Source organism: Poecile atricapillus, chromosome 8 (assembly GCF_030490865.1).
Source record: "Poecile atricapillus isolate bPoeAtr1 chromosome 8, bPoeAtr1.hap1, whole genome shotgun sequence".
NCBI lineage: Eukaryota > Metazoa > Chordata > Aves > Passeriformes > Paridae > Poecile > Poecile atricapillus.
In genome coordinates this window covers 23,019,858-23,038,133 of record NC_081256.1, presented here as the reverse complement: position 1 = coordinate 23,038,133, position 18,276 = coordinate 23,019,858, and the positions used below count along the sequence as shown (strand labels likewise).

Genomic DNA, 18,276 nt, shown 5'->3' with positions numbered 1-18,276 from the left:
GGTCTCTAAAGGAAGGAGACAGCTCAATTTTGCATGAGCGTGTGTTCAGTCTCTCAGCAGAGATCCATGACCACCCACCTCCTCTCTTGGCAGGGATCACTGCTTTGGTTTGGGCAGCTGAAATGAATCAGTTTAGCAAAGATTTACTTTTAGCCTGCTCCATCTAACCTGCTGCATCAAGGCAGGGACCAAGCCCCAGCCATGTCCAGATCAAGCACCATGGCTTAAGTGCTCAGCAGGAGAGTGAAACACCTGTGGGAAGTTGGATCCCAGACCATTTTGATGCTGCTGAGCTCTCCATGTCACTGAGCCCATTTATTCTGGCTTTTGTTCAGAAAAAGCAAATGTGACCTAATACTGCATAAGTCCATTTGTGTTGGAAAGATGTAAAATGAGATTACTCAGCATGAACATCTCTACAAGGCATTGCCCCTTAGGACTCTTCTCAGCACAGAGATTGGGATGAAAAGTGATCTGAAGGACTAAGCACAAAATGCCCACTGGCAGGCTGGAGAGGAGGAAGGTCTCACTGAGGAAACCAAGGCAGGTGAAAAGGGAGGGAAAAAACAGAGAGAAAGAGTGGGTCACACTCCCAAACTTTCTGTCTTGAAACAGAATCCACATTGCAAAAGGGGAGTGGACCTTGCAAAATGAAAATAGAAAATCTTTCCAGCCTATTTTTGTACTGTATGTTAAGAATTAGTCAGAAGGAAAAAAAACCACCAAACACAAAAACCTCACAAAAACACCCACCAAAATCCCCAACTCAATTTTACTCATTTGATCAGCTTTCTGCAAATTCCTCAAGTAAAGCCTGCTAGCATAAAATAATAATAACACTTCATTGTTGGCCGTAAGCAGAACATATCCAATCTCTTCAGCCAGCAAGGATCCCATCTCCCATGCCTGCCAGGCATCCTGAGGAGCTCAGCTACATAAGCAAGATGCTTTTCTGCTCTGCAGAGTACAGAAATCACATGTGTTTACAATTACAGAGTGTAAAAGACAAGCATACCTTAAATGCCATAAACTTGTGATATGGTTTAGGAGCCCAAGCGTAGATCTCTACAGCGTTCTTTAAGGCAATCACCAAGAACTTGATTCTTTCATATTTCACTAAAATAAAAACAAACCTTATTTTAAAAACATTCACTCTCTTTCCAACAAATCTCCAGGAACAGCTTCTCAGGCCATCCCTCCGTTGATTCTCATTACATAGAGTCCACCTACTGCATAAAGATGAATTCCAAATGTGGCTATGGTCTACCCACACTTTTAATATCAAATTGTCAGGTCAGACCTAAGACTAGAGAGCAAAACCACATCTCTTGAGACATTTATTTCTACTCACCAACTTTGTAGTGGATGCATCCCTCCAGGTCCCCAACTGTGATCCATCCCTGCTTCTTCTCCACCTCAGGGTCATTGTGTAAAATCCTGTTTCTCAGCCAGGACAGGTAGTACACACGCAGCTTGTTCTTCTTTCCTGTTGGCAAGGGAAATGTCCCTGTCAGAGCACAGCACGTCTGCATGGGCCATCCTGAGGTTTCAGTGCTTATTTTCAGTCACAAGATGATAGAATTTAAGTCCATTTCTTGATAAAAGTAATATAAATAGTAATTGCAAATAGTAATTTAGTTGTTGTGTTGGGTTTTTCCTTAGGAAGAAATATATGGAAAGCAAAGCCCAGACCTCTATCTCACAGGCTGCAGGCAGACACTGGAAAAGCCAGGCTTTTGCTTCCCACAGGCTGGAAATATTCCTTCTCCTATAAATCAGTGTTCACAGAGGGACAGTGGGGCTCAGTGGGGCAGTGATCCCAGCCCTCCTACAGCTCAAAGCTTATCCAACCACTCAACTTCCCGGTTTCTTTCCCTCCATCTCCTTCATACAACATTAATTCCACCCTATGAGATGAGACAGGAGCTCCTTGGCCTGCAACAGGCACTGCTGTTTGCCAGCAAGCCTGGGTGCTGGGCTCTGCAATGCCGAGGGGCTGCCAAATTTCTGCACAGCTGCCTGCTCTTGGATGGCTGGGACATGGCTGCAAAATCCCTGTGGCTGCAGAGCCCCCATGACAGGGACAGGACACAGCTCACACCGAGCCTGGTGAGATCAGACCCAAACGATAGAGCCTGTCTGCTCACAGGTTCCCACAAGCCCCCAGCACTCATTCTCAGCATCATCTTGGGGTTTGGTGCTATTCCTATCCCAGCTGTACTGAACTCCTTATCCCTACAGGTGTAGCCCAAAACCACAGGGGAGCTGCAGACCAGGTAAATGATGGAGCAGTGAGTTTGGAGCTCTGGCTGAATGGGGGGAGCAGGAATTTGCAGGTGAATGCAGAGGGAGGCCAGGGTGTCTTAACAATGTGGAAAGAAACAGAAGGATGGTATCAAACAGTTTCCTGATGAGCACTTCTCTGGCTGCCCTCTGTGAGCTTTGTTGGACAGGTATCAGCAGGAGAAGGCTCTGCCCTGGCTCTGTCACCCATGTGCTCCTTGGAGCTGCTCTGCAGGAGAATGCTGGATGCTCTCCTTAGAGATTGGACTACAGAGGTTTTGCCTTTTTTCTGCCAGAAATCACCCCATGAGCTTGATATGAGCACTCTGGAGCTCACAGCTAAACATGGGGACAGTGAAAAGCCTGTGGCCCTCACAATGCTTGGGACAACCCAAGCACATCTGTGGTTTGAGTTGGAAACCTAAAGCCATGGATCATGGCTCCCTCAGCCACAGCCAAACAGACCCAAAAGCAGAGCTCTCTGTCCCCTCAAGCTGTGACAATCTCCCTTGCCACCTGCAAGGGCCACCTGCCTGTATCCTGCATCTCCCCTTCCCTGCTAAAGGAGAATGGAGATGAAGTGCAGTCAGCAGGTGAAGGGCACAAACTCTTGGAAACAGACTTAACTAATTTGATTCTAGAATTAACCACCTCCATCTCCCCTGGGAGCTTCCCTCTGACACCAGTGAGCAGGTTTTGTCTGAGCTGGAACCACTCAGGGCTTGTGGCTGAGCAGGTGAAAGCACGAGAGGAGCACCTGATATTGTCACAAGGACGTTGAGGCCCTCGAGGACGTCCATCTGCTGGAATCGCCGCCTGTTGATGAGGTTGTAGACCTTGCCCTGCCCACTTCGATCCAGCAGCATCAGGCCATTCTCTGTGCCCACCAGCAGATTCACACCTGGAGAAGAGAGGAGAGGTCCATGGGTGCCAGGAGCCATGGCTGCTCCCAAGGACAGCACCCTGAGATCACCTCTGCTGTCACCAGCAGTGTGACCGACCCAGCTAAGGCTGGGACCTTCCCATGGACAGGAAGGGTCACTCTGGAGCCGGGGGGACGTGACCCCTGGGGGATGGAGAAGGGGCCAAGCAGAGGCAGGGGCTGGGTGCTGAGGGGACCCTTTCCCATCCCAGCACAGAGGAGCTGTGCTGAGGGCAGGCTGTGCCTGGGCTTACCCCACAGAGCAGCACAGAGTATCTCCGAGTTGAAGCGCTTCTTGTACTTGCGGATCTCTGGGGTGTCGCTGTGGGGACGGATGTTGGTGGGGTTCACGTTCACCACCGAGATCTTGCGCGCCTCGTTCAGCTTGGCCTGCTCCTGCCTGAGCAGCTCGCTGGTGAACAGGGCTGGCAAGGGAACACCAGAGCACAGGGAGGGTTAAATGTTAGGATGGGTTAAATGTTCTGTCACTTCTGTTTTGGGACAGAAAAACAATACTCGGTTTATTTTGCAATGGGGGAGTGTTCCCACTGTGTTACAAGACAATAGTTTGACCAAGCAGACAGGAGGGTGGATTTCTGCTGCTCCCTGCTTCCTCCCAGATCTTTCTGGTTGCATTTTGCTGGTGGGGGAGAAGAAGTTGGATAGCAGCTGGAGAGGGCAAGGATGCAGACACCAGCTATGTTTGGAGTGAGTGAAATGTGAGAGAGGTTCACTGGGGTTATTCAGGCTCCCTGACCTGCTTCCCACAAGGCCCTCCCATCTCAAACTGGCCACATTGGCTCTTACCATTAGCAGATGACTCTTCATCCTCATCTTCATCTTCATCAGTAGGTGAGGTCTGATACACTCTGGTGTCCACAAAGGGGGTGAAAGAGGCTTTGGTGCTACTTCCCATACCATACTAGAAAATGAACAGCAAAGAGAGAGCTCAGTGCACAGAAATAACAGTGATTTTGTGCATCTAAGACTTTCTAATTAGCAAATAGTGCCTGCTTCTGCAGTGCCTTTTTTGAGCCCTCTATGAACATCTGCTCCTCCTCCCCATAACTAATCAGAAACAAACATTAAATTGGATTTCTGAACGTTTGTGAGCAATGGAAAACGGGAGGAGCAGGGCCTGGCTCTGCTCTCTCCTCACAGGCAGAAGCACAGCCATGAGGACAGTCAGCAGAGAAGCTGCAGGGCCAGAGGCAGAAGCCAGCACAGGTAAAATCCAACTGAGAATCACAGAATCAGTTAGACTGGAGCAGACCTTTAAGACCATCAATCCACCTGTTTACTTGTCTGCATGTCACAGACATGCCTTAAACCTCCTCTAGGACATCAGGCAGGCAAGGGTTTGCTTTTCCCACTCTCCCATTGCAGCTGAGGTTGGCAGGATGGTGCTGGGAGTCCCTGTGAAGCCCTGGCCTGGGGCAGCTGGCACAGTTTTAAATTGTTCCCAGTATTTCAAGTGGGACTGCAGAAAGGGGCATTTCTAAGTTAACAAACTTAACCTGAGGGTATCACAGGAAATGTCAGAGCCAATACTTTGCTGAGGGAATCTGGGGATGAACAAACTGCAGTGTCACACTGCTTTCTTTTTAAAACCATTGCTTTAAGGCAGAAAAAGAGGCTAAGACCTCCTTCCAAGCAAAAGGAAATCCTTGCCTTTGGAATCAAAGTGACGTGAATTCCCCCCTTCCTTGAGCAGCTTATCCTTCCTACTCCAGCATTTACCCAGGACACGCTTTATGGATGAGCTCAGTTTAGAGCTGCAACAGCAGCAAAACCCAGCTCACTCTGCAGCTCATGTTTTTCTTCTCTGGGACATTGTCCTTCTGAAAGAAATCTTCCTCAGCTTTCACCCAGTCACCAAGCCCAGGCTGCTCCCCATGCCCACTGCCACGGTCCCTGTGTGACAGCTGCCATGGGGACAAGCCCCCCCATGCCTGGGGAGATGTGCCATGGGGAACACCCCCACCCTGGCACATCCCCACTGAAACCAGGGCCTGTTCCTGTCCTCCACTGGGCCATAAAAGGATTCAGGGGCACAGAAAAAACAGGTATAGGAGAAGCTTCGTGGCTCGTGACTTTTCCAAGCATTTTGAGGCCGGCATCCACGGGTGAGCCAGCATCCATGCCAAAATCAGGCTGCACATCCTGCTTCCCTCCCAACCCTATTCCCTGACAGCCTGGCTGTTTCCATAGAAACAGGATGGATTTCTAAACAGAACATGGTAACTGAGGCCCAAGGAAGGAGTTAACAGCCTGCGGCAGCGAAGGCTGCAGGCACAGATACCTCTGCCTTGTGCTTGTCTCCTATCCAAGAAATACAGATTTTTTCCCTGTGTTGGATGTCTTTTCCATAAAACAATAGCAATTTAAGGAAGAGATGATTTCAGTATTTGCAGGCATTTCCAGCTGAGAGCCAGGTGCTCTCCAGCAAATGAATTATGAAGAAACCCCTCATCCCAATGCACCGAGCATTTTTCCTTGCTCACATTCAGTTATTCTTGTCAGAAGTTGACATTTTAATAGCTTCCAAGTCTGATATTTAAATATTAAGACTTCATCTTCCCCCAAGTCCTGTTCAACAGCCTATAAACCTGTGTGGTGGCTTACAAAGAGCATCAAGCTGCAGGCTGAGGTCGTGCTTGCATGAGTCACCTGGAAGCCTGTGAACAAAATCCCAAGTTTCCACTCACACCCACTCCCTGCTCAGTCAACTCTAAAAATACAATTTTAGAAATGGAGAAGATCTTTTTGGTTCATATTCTATAAATGAATACATTTAAACCCAATCCCAGGCTGTGTTTCAGCAGCACCAGGATGACCGTGGAAGGTGTTACTTTCAGGACCGACTCTCTCATTGCTGCTTTTTAATGCCAATGAGGAAACAGATAAAAACTTGAGGTCAAGTCAGGCACCATCTGTTCTTACGTTTTATCAATGGCCAATTCCAAGAAATTTTTATTTTTATAATGCTAGTAAAAGTACACCATAAAGTGAGAACATAATTTCTATGAAAGAACATGGGATGGCAGAACTTTTGATGTACAACCCACCAAATGAAACAAAAACATTAAATACAATAGCTTAATTAGCACCAAATGGGCTGATTTCTCATGGGAAAAATGAACTGTGTTTGGTTCCCAAAGCTGGAGATGTTTAAGCTGGACACATCAATTCCCTTGGTTTATTTGTCACATCTTGCACTAAGACTTTTAACACTTTATGCAATTTTAATGTTCAATCATTTGCCTATAAAACACCCACCAGAGAAAAGCATTTTGCCATGACAGGAAACATACAACTTTAAAAGTGTGCAGGTTTCTTCTAATCTGAAGAACTATCTAGAATTTTATTTGCTTTGAATTTTGGTAACCTTGTCAGTCATGACAATTATCAGAGGTTGCACAGATGGAAGCGGGCCCAGTTGAAGCTAATGGCATCACTGGCTCTCATCACCTCCTTTTACATCCAAGTGTCAAAAGAAAATGGGGCTTTCTCATCAGCTGGCAGCACTCATGTCACACCACCAGAACCCCAGCTGGTGGGCTTGAAAGACCTAATAAATCCTTCTCCCATCAGCCACAGATCCCTACAGCAGTAACCCATCCAACTCCCTCGTATTTCCACTACACTCACCCACGAGCACCAGAAAAGGAGAGAGGGAAGAGCCAAGAAAGCCAGGGAGGAAAGCAGGAGAGCCCCATCAGGGGGCAGAGATGTTAATATTTGATTTAAAAGCGATGCAAAGGAGAAAGAGGAGCCCCCCACCACCTACTTCAGGCACCGAGTCCATGTCCTGCGCATGCGTGGAGACTCGCCCCAGGGCCTCGGTCGGCGTGCCCGCCGGCGAGTGGCTTTGCTGCACCAGGTCAGGCAGATTGATGTGACCTGCAAAGCCATTGCTGGCTGCGTGGCCAGAACGCTTTTTTTCACCAGAGGTCTGCAGAGACACAAGGCATGAGGAAGAAAGAGAAGGGGAAGGGGGGAAAAGAGAAAAAGAATAGGGAAAAAACCAAACAAAACGAAGTCATCGGCAGTCCCCCGGTTCCCAGAGCAAGCGCAGGAGAAGGACCCTCTCTGTTCCATCCCCATGCAACCTGGCAAGCAGCAAACCAACTCCCCCCTCCAGGAGAATTAAAGACAGGATTAATGACAAAGTCAATACAGAGTAATTAGCCACGAAACAGCAAGAGAAGCCTGATCACTGTTGTTTGGAGATGAGGAATGTAGGGCAGATTCTGTGTTTGCCCCCATGGGTGCAAACCCCATAGCCAGATCTCCTCCCACTCGGCCACTGTCCACTGGTGACAGCAGAATCTGAGCCCTCAGTCAGTGTTAGCCTGGACAGCTTTGCACAGCTATGGCAAAGAGCAGCCTGACTGCAAGTGCCAGCACAGCCCTGTCCCATGTTTCTGTGACCCAAACCAGCAGTGAACAGCAGCAGCAGCTCAGGAGTGGCAGAACCACCAGCAGCTCGCCCTGCACATGAGGTTCCTTGGGCTTCCACAGGGCTCCCCATCCTTTCCATCCTCTCCCTGTGCAAGGCAGGTACTGGGAAGTTTCTCCCTTCCTCATTTATTTTGCCATTTTGATGAATCTCACCTACCTGGAGCACACCAATGAGATTGTTACAGAGATTTACCCATTTACTGGGATTTGTGGAAACTCCAGCTGGGTTCACCAAGCCCCTGACTAGTACTGCTGACATTTATCTTTTGATTGCTCATTATCATCACTTTCAACCACACCTTGCCATCCCACCAAAGAGTGGAAAGCTCTTTGCCCAAAGCCCACTGACCTCAAGGAGACCATCCTCTGATGGCTATGGTGGTGGGAGGGAAAAAGCAGTAAGCACCCAGCACAAGGCTACAGTTTGGATTTCTTATCATGCTTTCTCCTCCCAGTGGGGTTTTCCAGCTGCTTGTCTTGCCCATGGCTTCCAAACCCTTCTGCATCCCAATTCTCACACAGCCCTGCTGGCACAGCACCGTTTCACTGATGTGATGCTGAACACGAGCTCATTTCAGGAACAGCTGCCTGTTACACAGGGCCTTGCTCTCTCATTAACCCCATCACCCTCCCTGGTATCAGCAGGGATGTGCAGAGCTGTGGGGATCCCTGCTCTGAACAGCTCCACCCCAGTGAGGGATGAGGTGGACTGTATTACTACCCCTCCAAAACTGATGGAGAAAGGCAGCAAACATGCTGTGACTTATTTTGCTAACTCATTCCTCTCTTTCAAAGTTGCATTCATCTTTTTCCTATGCATGTGAATATATTAGATAAATGGAATTAAGAACTAAAATCCAGCTAGAGTCTTGTTTACATGTGTTCTAAGCATCCCTCCTTTAGAATTGCAGACTCCAAGCTCTCCTCCCTCCTTCTCCTCTCCCATCAACCTCCTGGATGTGCTGGTGAGAGAGTGACTCCCCTGTTCCCCAACCACCAGGGCCTCCTGCCTTCTCACCAGGTGTCCAGCTGCCCATCTGCACTTCCATCAGCATCACCAGAACATTCCAGCAACTGGGAAACTGAGAAACACCAAGGGACATCTTCCACAACCAATGAAGGTGCCTCCTCTGCCTCACTCCTGCAGAACCATCCATCAGCACCACTCCCACCACAGCCTCACCTCCACAGCCCTGGAGCTGGGGATGAGGGCTCACATCCATCTGGGATGCCCAGTGCCTCCCACAGCGGGCTCTGAGCAGGACCATTCCCTGCTAAAAGCCCCCAAATGCTTTACAAACACTGCAGGCTTCTAACAGTCACAAGGTGGCAAAGGCTGGGAAGAAGAGGGGAAACTTTGGGCCAGTTCCAAGTGAATTAACGAAATGCTGTGAACTGAAGATAACTCCTGCTGCCTGGAGCAATGGTGGGGTTACAGCAGAGCCTTGCTGTGCCCTGGCACTGCCATTCACTGCTGTTTGTAGTTCTGAGAAACATTTGCACTTGTCACGTTTGAGTGTAAATTGCATTAATGAGGGCGCTAACGAGCACAATTTACTCCCTCATTTTGTGTTCCGGACACACAGCACTGTTAGTTTTTGTGCTTACATGGGCAAAACCTCCTGAAGATGCTCCATGGAAGTGTTTGTTTTACAACTTACCTCCCTCACCATTAAAGTCCCTTCCCTTGAAATATTGCTAAACGTATCTGCGTGGGAAGTCTCCAGCCCGTGGGTTGCCACCATTCCCAGGTTGTATGGCTCGTTGCTTCCAGGAATTCCTGTTGGTCTGGGGACAGAGTGGAAAAGCATAAATTATGAATATTTCCTTTGTTAAACTAGATGAAAAATCCTCTAGTACAGTATTACTTCAATAAGGGTAAGGCTCTGTATCTCACAGGAAGAAAGTTAGAAAAATATATCCACTAAGATTTGTGGGGAGATGACAGATGCTTCCAGAAATACAGAGCTGGGGTCAGGTTGATAAACTACAGATACCAAAGAGAGAGACCATTCTCTTTCTTATCTCAAGGTGTCCTGAAAGGAGCACTGATGAACAGATAACAAGAAGTGGCACTCCTGCTCTACTTTATATAATTTATTTTCTACCTAAAAAAGCTGCAAAAAACCAAAATTTACTCCCTTTAATTCCCATCTCAACCCCTGAAAAGAAAACACCAGAGCATCTGATGGCAAAAAACAAGGGAGGGGATGGGGTCTGGAGAAGGTGGGCAGGAGGACAAGTTGTGCCCAGTAGCTTCCTACTGTTTTCCAGGTGAAAATGCAGCCCTAACCTCTGGTTTCACCTTGAAATTTCCACGTTCCTATTTGAAGAAGGGGGCAGGAATTTATTAAATTTTAGGACTGCCTGAGATTGGATGTCACAGGTGCAGAGCAGCCACCATCACTCCACTATTACAATCTTGGCAGCCTGGCTGCTTAAACACAACTCAAACAAATCCACAAGCAAATGACCAGCAGCCCTGGATGATCAGACCTGTTACTTTGCATTTAAAAGCCACACAGACCAATTGCTTCCATCAGTGTGAGGCAATACAATCTTTAACTCCTGTACACACCAACAAGCCTGGAGGCTTGTGAGGGAACCTAGTCAGTGAAAAAGCCAAAACAACCTGGATTCATCATGGGATTACTGGTCCAAGGTGAGATCTGAGCCCTGAAGATCCTGAGGTGAGACTGGCTCCTTGCCTGCACTGTACCAAACCTACAACTGGAGAGGCATCACAAAGGCACCACAGACAACAGCCCACCACACTCCTACAGCACCTTTCATGTGAGGAGCTCACACCTCCCTACCATTAGCTTTTCACCAAAGGATGAGAAAAGAGCACAGTTATTCTAGTTTTAAAATAAGAAAACAGGGCCAGAGGAGATTATGTTATTTTTGAGACTGTATAGCCAGTGAATGAATGGCTGAGGTAGCCCTGAGGTAACAAATTTCATCAGGGCACAGTTTCCATGTCATCCTGCAGGAATTCCCTGGCAAAGGGCAAGAGCTGGCTTGCACAGCTCAAGGAGAGGGAGCTGAAGGGAGTCATCAGAGTCTTCAGATGGAGAAATGATATCTCCAGAGGTGGATGGAATAAAAAATCCCTCCTATCCACTGGGACACAAAGCAACAGACAGGTTTATCCTGCAGCAGAAAAGACCTGCATAGAGCTGGAATGAAGTGCTCAGGGAGGATACACAAAGATCCCTCAGAAGGTGCAGAAGATGAGATGATCTCTCTTGGCCCCACTTTCCAATGACAAACACTCAACACAGGAAAACAAATCTCTGTTAGAAAAACACTGAAGTGCATCAAGGTCGAACTCAAGTTAAGGTCCCTTTTGTGAAATGAAGGTGTAACTCAGAGGATTTGCTTTCTTTTTCCCCAGACATGGAGCAGTGCAGCTGTGCCTGCAGACATCCCTGCAGCTCCACCCTCTGTCTCTGGGACACGACAGAGACAGGACATTATGGGACATTGAGCTGGCAGGGGCTGGGGGCATCCTCCTCTTGTGGCTTCAAGGCATCCAGTAAGACATTTATCCACTGGGAAGTGCTGTGTCAAACCCAAGGTGTCTGAAGAAGGATGTCAGCACTGATTAACCACTCCTGATTAAACTCCTCTTCCATGAGCAGCTTGAGGCCCCTTCTCACACGCCTGACTGCCCATCTGGCTGCTGCACATTCAGAGCCATCCCTCTGCCTCACAACTTGCTCCAACCAATTCAAGAGCTTTGATTTTAATTCTTCTGCTGGAAGGAAGCTCCAGCCCAAGAGCTTGGCACTCTGAATAACATGGACCCAGGGAGATATGGTCTCCCTGCCACTTAGAGGGCTTCTGTGCTGCTCCATGCCCTACCACTATGAATCAGAGAATCAAAGAATTGTTTAGGTTGGAAAAGACCACTACATTCCTTGAGTCCAACCATTCACTCAGCACCATCATGTTCACTGCTAAACCAAATTCCTGAAGCCAGGTATGTCTGTATCAGTTATAACTCATTTAGCAGGAAAAATGGAAATGAACTGATTAAAAGGTAAATAATCCCCTGAAACATTCCTACAGCTCCTCTGCGAATTCAAAAGGGCAGGATTCAGATCCTGCTGCCAGGCAGAGACCTCCAGAAATGCCCCTGCAAAGCACTGGGTGGGAAACCTGAGCAAAGACGCTCCAGGAACTCTCTCTGAATGGCAGCAGCTCCCTGTGAGTGTTGAAGCTGTGCTGCCCTGATCTGGAGAGACTCAAAAGCACAAGTGTCCCATGGGACACAACTGTCTGCTGATCTCTTCATTTCACCATTTTAACCCACCAACACTGACTGAGCCAAGGGCAGAAATCCAAGGCAAAGATTCTGGGTTATTATAATCCTGGCTCTACCAATTGGCACTGGGCAGGCCACCAAGTACTGACACCTTAGCATGGCATAATACAGGGCAAGACCAGGCTCAAGAGCAGGTACAGTTTTAACATTCATCCCATGGGCAGGACCCATGGTGTGGATGAGGTCAGCTGTGCCCACTCTGGCCAAAAACCTGGCTGGCTCATCAGCAGGAACAGTTCCATCAGCTTTGAGCCAACATTCACTGAATATGCAGCAGAAATAGCTCAGGTTTTCCCATAAATTATCTCTAGTTTGGAGCAGGAAAAACACTCATGTGAGTACACCACCCCTTGCAACCATGACACTGTTCCCAGTGCCAGTCACCAAACATGGACATGCTTTGGACATGTTCTTTATCACAGCTACTGCTCCTGCAGGCCAGGACACGTTGGGGTTTCACCTCTAGAAAAACACACACTGGGGTTTCATGGTTTGTCCCCCCAAAAGAAAGTGTTCCTCACATGAGCCGTGGGATGTCACTGACAGGCACAGTCCCATCATGTGTCTCGTTCTCCCCATCCTCCTCCTCCTCCTCGCTGCTCTCCGACTCCTCGCTGGAGGAGGAATAGTCCGTCACCTTCTTCAGGGGGCGATTGGTTTCTTCGATGCGCAGCTCCCTCAACTCTTTGGCTAAAGCCGTCAGATCCTAAAGGGGATGGGGGCAAGGAAACAAGGAAGCGGAGACTGTTACCTTCAGAGCAAGGAGAATGTCACACACATCTCTCCAAAAGCCAATGCTAACAGCACGAGCAACAAGAAATAGCTTTACAGAGTCGTTACAAACATGAGACAAACGTAAGACAATGTTTGTAGCATGTAGCATTTATTAAACAAAACAAAACTGATTTACGCTCACTGAAAAGTCAATAGCCAACCTCTTCTTTTTCTCTTTGGAACGTGTATGTGCATATATATACACACACTTATATGTATATACACGACAAAATTATATTTGTTGGAAAAGGTGAAGTTCAGTCACCATCATAGTAAACTGGAAAACAACGTCACTTCAAAGATTGGCTCGGAGAATTTCTCCTGCAGGGTTTTCTCTTCTTTCAAACTTCCCAAAGAGACCCCGTAATGGTATTTATTCTGTAATAAATGCATTTGGGAAGGAAGCAATGACAGCATCTCCCATGGAGTGGTGCAATCCCCACGTCAAGAGCTGCTTCCATGGTGAGTCTCCGCTGTCGGGCGGCTGCCGAGAGGCGGTGAGGAGCACGAGGAGAAGCGCCCAGCTCAGCCAGACTTTGGAGTCACAGCTCTGAGTCAGCCACACGATCAAAAAATAATAATAATAATTAAAAAAAAAAATAATAAATCCCTCAGCGGGACCCATTAAGCACTTTATGTGAAATGTGGCAGCCTACAAGCTAAGGGAAAACGAAAACTAAAACTAAAAATAATAATAATAAAAAAAAAAGCCTTGAAACAAGAAAAAAGAGAGGAGCAGTCCCAAAGCCTAGTCATAATTTTTCAGTTTACCATGACTTTGATGAGGTCTCAGACCCGACAGTCATATAAAATAGACACTGCTATTTCAAAACAAGGAACATGGCAGGCACCGTGTAGAAAAGAGACTTTTTGTTATCTTACATGCTTTTATAGCAATGCAGGGGGAAGCAGTAGGGCAGAAAAGCATGAGAGCTCAAATTAGAATGGGTTAGAGAACTCTGTTGCACAAGACATGCACATGACGAACAAAGCATCGCAATTGTCAGTCTTACCATTTCTCCCTATATTAGTGACCGAGGTAGGCATCAGTGCATTCGGTCAGAGATAAAGGATTAGGGAGAAAGAAACTCATTGAAAAAGACTAAATTCCACAATTGTCTTACGGCCATACTCTCATTTACTGCATTTCCAGTTTACCGTTCCAGCAGGGCGACTACGGAAATATTAATTATGGTTGCAAAAGGAGCTCTTAAAATCTATCCTGTCAACATGTGAAGAAAAGGATGGAAAAACTCTATGGCTGAGATGCAAACCCAGTTTATTTTTTTTAATGGTGAGGTAGGAATGTTTTGTAAGAAATCTGTGCTTTGGTTGCTGACGACCCACACCTCCCAGCAGGCTCCCACCGGTGACAGCCGCACATTCTGCTCCCAGGCCTGCCCTGCCTGGCTCTGACATGGAGACTCCCCTGGATATTGGAGAGTTTTGCATCAAACCAGTAACTATCAGCATACCAAAAAAGGCCTTGTTTGGTTTGGGTTTTTTTTTTTTAAAAATTGGTCAATTCCTGTTTCACAGCAGGTCCCTGTGATGGGTTTTATGTGGGTTGTTCAGCCTGGAGAAGAGAAGGCTCCACAGGGAGAACTCAGAGCGCCTTCCACTACCTAAAGGGGCTCCAGCAGAGTTGGAGAGGGACTTTGGACAAGGGTATGGAGTAACAGGACAAGGGGGAATAGCTTCAGACTGACAGAGAGTAGGTTTAGATTAGATATTTGAAAGAAATTTTTATTCAGACTGTGGTGAGGCCCTGGCACAGGGGGCCTAGGGAAGCTGTGGGTGTCCTATCCCTGGAAATGTTCAAGGCCAGGATGGATGGGGCTTGGAGCAACCTGGGATAGTGGAAGGTGTCCCTGCTTATGGACAGGGTGGGGTGGGAACAAGTTTAAGGTCCCTTCCAACCCAAACCATTCTCTGATTCTGTAGTTCTGTATCTCTCCAAATGGTATCTGTACCTTTAAAGAAAGGCTCTTTATCATGATTAAAGAGAGATTGTGGTATTTCAAGAGTTCCTTTTTGATGCCAACATGTTTAGGATTGAAATAGAGTCAAATCTGCAGTCACGACAACTAATTATTTTAATTAGAGCTGTAGCAGCTTCTATGATACGACTGCTTCTTTTCCTAAATAAAAATCAGTGACAATTTCAGCAGCTTAACAATACTTTCCATTTAGAGTATCAAACATGCTCTTTATTGAGCACTTGCCTTTGAATTGAATTAGAGCCTCTCACTTTAAAAGGGATTTTAGGACTGTGTAATAGCCTCTTAAAACTGCAGCTGGACTTCTGCAGCTCAGGACTAGCGCTGAACTCCTCCCTGTCACAGCACTGGATTGTAAAAATTACTTCTTTTTTGCACCTTCCACTTCTAACATGCTTCGAGGCACCCTATCAGCCTCTTTTGGCCATCACCAAAAGATAGCCAAGTATTTTAAAAATCAGCTTAATTACTTTTTAATAACTAATTTGCAAGTTATAAAAGCAATAATACTCCCTGATATGATTATATACAATATGATCAGATAACTCATACTTCCTAGTTAAGAAAGCTTTGCCTCGGGACAGTTCATTCTTTGATGCTATCATTTTCTGTAAGTAATGAGCACTTTGTAGGATTAAATGGCTTCACCGAGTTGCTCCTGGACCAAAAACAATCTGACAACTAGAGAGAAAGTGCTCTGTAGTTCCACAAATGTTCCAAGTGTTATTACTGAAGATGACATAATACATAAGTAAGTGGTGTCAGCGCTCCTTAATTACTTTTAATTACAAAGCTTTCTTTAGATTTAATATTTGCTGGAATCAAGGCAGATTGGTTTCCGAAATCACATCGCTCCTTGAGCTTGAATTTAGCACACACGCTGCTTCTATTTAGACACTGATTTATGTGCTTTTTTCTTAACAAAGCACCTCATTAAACAAAATGTATTGCTCATATTTTATCCAAGAGAACAAGTTAACTAACCAGCACATCTTCCTTCTTTCATATCTTCTATTTTTAGAGGAAAGAGGCTGCAGAAGAGGCTGCTGAAACCAGTGCTTTCCAGTATGGCCCTGCAGTTACCAGTATCAGCAGTGTGCACAGCGATGCATGCGTGAGGCAAGTTAAATGTTAAATCAGGAATGCTGGGTCTTTTCCCATGCATGTTTAAACATTCACCACTGCCAGATGCACATTTAAAATACTATCATAAGTGGAAAAGGTGTGCTTGAGGACTCTCATTTTTTAAGAGGATAAATGAGGACCAGCACTGCCATCAACATCCAGGATGGCTCTGCTGACTCTGGCTTTGCGGTGGATGCTGGTCCATGAGAATGAAAAACCCACTGTATTTTCACTGCTCTGTTTTTCAGATGCCTTCTTTTGAATCAGGCTTAGAACACATTTCAAACAGCACTTGATGGCCCCACTGAAATCAGCAGGTGGCCAGGGGCTGTGGCTGAGAGCAGAATGTGGTGAGGGGTCCAGGCTGCCCGACCTCCTCCACCGGCACGAGAAACCTCCGCTCTCGCTCCTTCTCTTTCCAACACGCCGAACAACGGCAGCACCACCTGCTCCCCCACCTGAACGCTGGGCTGCCTCTGCCCTGGCCTCCATGCAAATGGTGTGGCCAGCAGGTTTTGGGCAGCCCAGGGCTGAGCAGAGCACAGCAGCAGTGCTGTTCCCTCCCCGTGGGCAGGCTCCCGACGCCGGAACGCCACCGCTTCGCTCTCCCGTCCGACCCGAGATCGCATCGCCACCTTTATCAACGCCAGCACCAAGAAAACCCAGCTCGGAATTAAGCACTAACTAGTCAACCTTGCATAGGCATGACCCACTGAGAAAAGATATCACTAACCTCATCTATAGCTTTCTTATAGCTCTGTGGGTAAAGGAAGAATAATCAGCATCAGAGGAAACAGATCGGGACAGGAAAAAGCCAGAGGAAGGGCAAGCAGGTTAGAAATAAAATTAGAATTGTTAGCTCAACGCTGTGGAGTGTAGAGAAAGAAAAACATCATCAACAAAACATTAATACACATTAAAATAGAGAAGCAGTGGAAATTCATACAGTTTTTAGGCCGACTCTTCAGTTTTAAGATACAAATGTCAACAGCATTAAACCAGGAGGAAACACTTCGGATGAGATTTTGCTCAGAATAATAGAAGGGGAGTGTACAGAGACCACTACCAGGTGGGGATTTAAGCTGGGAAGGCTGTTGGGGGCTGGTTGGTTCCCCAGCCCTCATGAGCAGAGCATCCCTCCGCGGGTGCTGCGGGGGACATGCAGCACGGAACACAACAATGTGCCATCGGCCACCGCCGCGCCCAAGCTAGCAAAGCCCTTAAGCGTCTGCTTCACCTGGAAACACAGGCTTAAGTGCTTTCCCCTAGGCTTGGGCTCCTGGTAAAAACTCATGCACTCTCTTAAGCATTCAAATCTCCCAGGGGCTCTCGCTGTACTGCTGCTTTCCAGTCTCTCTGCTGGAGCAGCAGCAGTACTAGCCTCGTTTTTGGGGTCCCCGCGGTTGTGCCACCGCACCGAAGGGACACGTGGCCAAGCCAGCCGGCAGCATTCCCACGGGAAGGAATTGAGGACTCACAGCGGGTCGGCTCGGTCGTGTCACGTCCCTGTTGTCCTCCTGCTTGACCTTGGCGGGCTCATGGGAGAGCACAGGGGACCCTTCGGGCTTGGCATTCCCTGGGTGAAAGGCAGGTGGAGAGAGTGGGAATTAAAATGCTGCCAAAAGCCACCACTGCATCCTGTCACCTGGGGCAGGTGGGAACAGGGGCTTCATCATCACTCTGCTTCTGCTCTCCTGAAAAACCTTCCTGCTCCTTTCTGCTTCTCCACCAACAGAGTAAGAGAAGCCATAATCCTGCCCTGCCTCCACCAACAGCCCTCTTGAAGAGTTACTGCTCCTCTTCTACTAAAGAAACTAATTTACTTTGCAGAAGAGCAGGGCATGTGATAAATTAAAAGCTCTGCAGCATCTGACATCGCCAGGACAATATTTCTCACAGGTTTCCTCGTTAGTAAAAACAAAACCAAACCCAAAATGACAATGGGTTACAAACTCCTTTTATTGACTACCTAGAGGACTGATGGTTTCAACAACAGACACTATCATCTTATGGCCAAGTCATAAAATATTCAATGCACAGAGGCAGCATTTGTCTTAATGCTCTTCAGCCCTGGGGACTGGAAGTGTGGGGCTGTACCAGAATGCAGATGTGTGGGGTGTATGGGCTGTGGCAACTCCTCTACTCCACTGCCATTAAACAGGGGAATGGAATATCTTTAAGAGAGGCTCTAGGATGAGAGGCAACAATTTGGCTACACACATAAACCCTGTGTCGGCATGGCTGCCTGGTGAAACATTTGAGAGAAAGCTTCTTACAGATTATGTCACTCCTCTGATCTCATCCTGGGCACAAAGATGAAGCCCCCCCAAAAATTACATATCAATTAAAAGTGAAACACACTCCCAAAGAAACCACGT

General features: G+C 47.2%; 1 protein-coding gene across 7 annotated transcripts in view; it reads right to left on the bottom strand.

Moving 5' to 3' along the window:
* The window catches only part of TNIK (TRAF2 and NCK interacting kinase), a 151,497-nt gene that overhangs the window by 5,244 nt on the left and 127,977 nt on the right, over positions 1-18,276 (bottom strand). For 4 of the 7 annotated variants that reach the window (XM_058843723.1, XM_058843729.1, XM_058843725.1 and 1 more), the window contains 10 exons: positions 17,377-17,474; positions 16,632-16,655; positions 12,521-12,705; positions 9,331-9,457; positions 6,996-7,160; positions 4,013-4,127; positions 3,460-3,630; positions 3,041-3,184; positions 1,352-1,486; positions 1,016-1,116 (listed from right to left, as the gene is read on the bottom strand). In XM_058843723.1, the coding sequence (XP_058699706.1) occupies positions 1,016-1,116; positions 1,352-1,486; positions 3,041-3,184; positions 3,460-3,630; positions 4,013-4,127; positions 6,996-7,160; positions 9,331-9,457; positions 12,521-12,705; positions 16,632-16,655; positions 17,377-17,474 (1,265 nt within the window). The remainder of the gene's footprint in view (positions 1-1,015; positions 1,117-1,351; positions 1,487-3,040; positions 3,185-3,459; positions 3,631-4,012; positions 4,128-6,995; positions 7,161-9,330; positions 9,458-12,520; positions 12,706-16,631; positions 16,656-17,376; positions 17,475-18,276) is intronic. The other 3 variants (XM_058843724.1, XM_058843727.1, XM_058843728.1) reach the window with 2 other exon arrangements.